This window comes from Mustelus asterias, unplaced genomic scaffold (assembly GCF_964213995.1).
Source record: "Mustelus asterias unplaced genomic scaffold, sMusAst1.hap1.1 HAP1_SCAFFOLD_76, whole genome shotgun sequence".
Lineage (NCBI taxonomy): Eukaryota > Metazoa > Chordata > Chondrichthyes > Carcharhiniformes > Triakidae > Mustelus > Mustelus asterias.
In genome coordinates, this window is record NW_027590135.1 from 57,328 (window position 1) to 61,427 (window position 4,100).

At 48.2% G+C, this 4,100-nt stretch overlaps 1 protein-coding gene across 1 annotated transcript; it reads left to right on the top strand.

The window, feature by feature from the left end:
- The first annotated feature begins 1,554 nt into the window (after positions 1–1,554).
- Positions 1,555–1,965, top strand: LOC144483610 (histone H3). Its single transcript, XM_078202241.1, has one exon. It carries the CDS (start codon positions 1,555–1,557, stop codon positions 1,963–1,965), a length of 411 nt encoding a protein of 136 aa, XP_078058367.1.
- Positions 1,966–4,100: the final 2,135 nt, after the last annotated feature.

The following is a 4,100-nucleotide window of genomic DNA, read 5'->3' on the forward strand; positions in this document are numbered from 1 at the left end:
ACCCGCCAATTTCAGTGCAGGAAAAATACAAAATAACGGAACGCCTTAATGTTCAGGAAACTATTTCAATCTCACACTTTATAATCTGTTTATTGTATTTTCCCTCACAGAATCTTGGCGCAATTTTAGGAACAGTTTGAATTTCTCAATCTCTTATCTATAACCCGCGGTAATCAGACCCCGTTCAGCAATTTAAAACGGAGCAAATCTCAGATCATAGAACATAGAACATAGAAAGCCACAGCACAAACAGGCCCTTCGGCCCACAAGTTGCGCTGATCATATCCCTACCTCTAGGCCTATCTATAACCCTCAATCCCATTAAATCCCATGTACTCATCCAGAAGTCTCTTAAAAGACCCCAACGAGTTTGCCTCCACCACCACCGACGTCAGCCGATTCCACTCACCCACCACCCTCTGAGTGAAAAACTTACCCCTGACATCTCCTCTGTACCTACCCCCCAGCACCTTAAACCTGTGTCCTCTCGTAGCAACCATTTCAGCCCTTGGAAATAGCCTCTGAGAGTCTACCCTATCCAGACCTCTCAACATCTTGTAAACCTCTATCAGGTCACCTCTCATCCTTCGTCTCTCCAGGGAGAAGAGACCAAGCTCCCTCAACCTATCCTCATAAGGCATGCCCCCCAATCCAGGCAACATCCTTGTAAATCTCCTCTGCACCCTTTCAATGGCTTCAACATCTTTCCTGTAATGAGGTGACCAGAACTGCAGTGGAAAAGCAGAAACATAGAGATCACCAACCAACCCCTTCACACAGGCTTCACAGGGACAGAGGGAAACGGCTGATTTCTGATCCTCTCCCCTGAAAGCGGCCGGGAATGTTACAATGGGAAGTGCGGAGGGGAAATTGGAATGTGCAGCAGAGGAAAGGGACAGGAAGAGTGGGACAGCGGGAGATTGGAGCTGCTCCCTCCCCCCCCCCCCCCCCGCGCTCTCTCTCAGCACCAACAACCCGGAGTGCGGCCACAGGGGGAGGGTTGTAAAGCCCCCAGCACCGCTTCCATTTTCTGACCCAGTCCAGACTCTGGGCGAGCGGCGGGTTTCGGGATTTGTTGGCCTTTCGGGGGCAATCCTCTTGTTTGTGGCTGGGAATTCAGCCTTTAAACAGTTCAAACAACAGACTGAAGTTTTCGTCGAAAAATCAGCAGATTGAACAGAGTGACTCACGGTTTAAAAATTCCCAGGACAGGGAAAATGAAGCGGAATCTGAATGGGATTAGGAAATTGTGAATGAGAGAGAGATTTTAATTTTAAAAATGGGGAGGAGCAAATCCTTGCTTCGTCCAGACAGATGTTCACTGCAAAAAGACGGTAAATTCGAATTAGAAAATTATAAACAACTCAACCAATCGGACCGGAGTTGCCAGCGATTAATTCATTGGTCCGATTCCTGTAGGAACTCTCTGGTGGGCTTGGACCCAGGCCAATTCCCGCTGGGGGCGGTCCCTCACAGAGTTTAAAAAGGCGGATGCAGCGCAGACTCTGTATTAACAGTCTTTGTGCCTCAGATTGTGCTGAATCCGCTCAGAAAATGGCCAGGACCAAGCAGACAGCGCGCAAATCGACCGGAGGGAAAGCTCCTCGCAAACAGCTGGCTACCAAAGCTGCCCGGAAGAGTGCTCCAGCCACGGGCGGAGTGAAGAAGCCTCATCGCTACAGACCCGGCACTGTGGCTCTGAGGGAGATCCGCCGCTACCAGAAATCCACCGAGCTGCTGATCCGCAAACTGCCCTTCCAGCGCCTGGTGCGAGAGATCGCTCAGGACTTCAAGACAGACCTGCGCTTCCAGAGCTCGGCCGTCATGGCCCTGCAGGAGGCCAGCGAGGCTTACCTGGTGGGGCTCTTTGAGGACACCAACCTGTGCGCCATCCACGCCAAGCGAGTCACCATCATGCCCAAAGACATCCAGCTGGCCCGCCGCATCCGCGGGGAACGCGCCTAAACCCCGACTTCAGCACCAAGTACAACAACGGCTCTTTTAAGAGCCACCAAATCGGCAAATGAAAGAGCTGCGATCTCCTGTTAACGATTCTAGTGTTAGAATTCCCAGGACAGAATATTCCCAGGATTCCAGTACTGAAACCTCTCAATGTTACAATTAAATATCCGTTGCATTGAGGTTTCTCATGTCGCCAAACCTTTGATGGAGAATTGATAAGATGACGTTGACCATTGTACCGCAATTTAATTTGAGTGGTTTTATTAGACCTGCGATCATTTCAGTTTAAGGAATAATTCCGCAAATCAACTTTCTCCGTAAATCTTTCGAGTCACAGCGTGAGTATTGAACATGTCAATAAGGTTCAGAGTAATGAAGCTTGTCTCAAACAGTAACCCACTCGCACAGATATAGCCATTGCAGAAACACTTGCACATTAGGACAGACAATTAACACTTTTTCCAGATACAATGACTGGCCTTTTTCTGATAAAATGAGTGACTCTGAAAACCGATGGATTGCCGAGGAATGGCATCGCAGACTGTCACATTTTAAAAGTTATATTGGAAATAGGATCATTACAGTTCACTGTCAACAGCACGGCTCGAAAAAAACAAAGGGGGAAAGAGCTGTGCTGTGAATAGCAGTGCAGAATCTCTGACGGATATGCAATAGGTCGCCCTTTTTCAGATAAAGTGAGTGGCTCTGAAAAGAGCCTTGTTGAGGGGGAATCAGACTCCCTGGAGGGACGGAATGAAGATCGATGATTCTGTTTGACAGGAGAGGGGATAGCGACAATCTAAATGAAGCTTGGGGTCTGACCATTCAGCCACTGGGATTGCTCCAAGCTCCCCACGCACTTTGTAGAAGTGAGAGTCCCGATCTCTGGCCATCATTTTTGTACCTCTGCAAGCTTCCGTTAGCATTTCCCTTTCTTTATTGCTCCAACTGGAGTAAAGAGTGAACAAAGTGTTTGAACCCGTGTGCTGCCAATGCCTGATGCAAGGAGCCGGACTAGTTTTGGAGAAAATTAGATTGATGCATTTTGCCTTTCCTCAAACTGAGAAGGTGCAAATTCCCGACGTTACCTGCCCAGGAATTGATGAAGTCATCATGTGTGTGTGTGTGTGTGTGTGACAGGTTGATTGGACTGAGAAATAGCTGGAGCAATCTACCCTTCACTGGGTCACCGAGTGCTGTCCTCTTTTCAGGTCAAACCAAGTAAACAAACTCAGATTAAATCAGGACAAAGTAAAAGGGGCAGCTCCCCAAAAAGGAGGGGGAACAGCCCGAACAGAAATCAAAATACAAAGGAAACTTAAAAACATCAAATTAAAATGTGATTATTAGGGTCAATAATGCACCCCAACCCCTGCGGTGCCCAGCGGGCGCGGAAAGCGTCAACCCCGCCTGTGGACACCGCATGCTCCCTCTCCAGGGACACCTGGCCGCGAACGTAGCCGCGGTAGAGGGGAAGACAGTCAGGATGGACGGTCCCCTCGATCGCCCGCAGCCTGGACCGGTAAATGGCGCGTTTCGCCAGGCCCAGGAGCAGGTTCACGAGGAGGTCGCCATCCCGACCCTCCCCTCTCCGCACCGGGTGTCCGTAGATCAGGAGCGTGGGACTGAAGTGCAGACAAAACATCAACAAAAGGTTCTTTAGGAAAACATAAAGGGAGTGCAGCCTAAGACACACTTTTCAATGGCTGACATCGCAAGGCGTTTGTTACCTTGGCGCAGAGGGATTTGTCCGGAGGGAACCAGCAGAGTTTTATTTTAAATTCGGTTTTGATTTGCCCTGCCTCTGCGTGTTTTGTTCTTGCTTTGAATCATTGAATCAGCATTTAAAAGAAAATCAGCGTTGAGCTTCAATTAAATGTTGAGCTGGAGAACATTAAAAAGCTTCCTGTGCCCTTTGACATTTTGAAACACATTGCCTGCCTGTTCCGATTACTTATGCTGAAATATTTATGGTTCAGTAATTAAAATAGGATTGTGTTATTTGACATTTTCTACTTGAGTGAACACAGGTTGTGTTTTATTTCGCCTTTCTGATAGCAATGGGGGGAGGTTAGTCAGTAATACAGATTTTGTACAAAAAAAGAGCCTTTGGGTTATCAGATTAAAGAATGGGCGCT

Bases quoted from the DNA above. Each gene is read 5' to 3' on its own strand.
- LOC144483610 (XM_078202241.1), top strand. From the start codon at position 1,555: ATGGCCAGGACCAAGCAGACAGCGCGCAAATCGACCGGAGGGAAAGCT.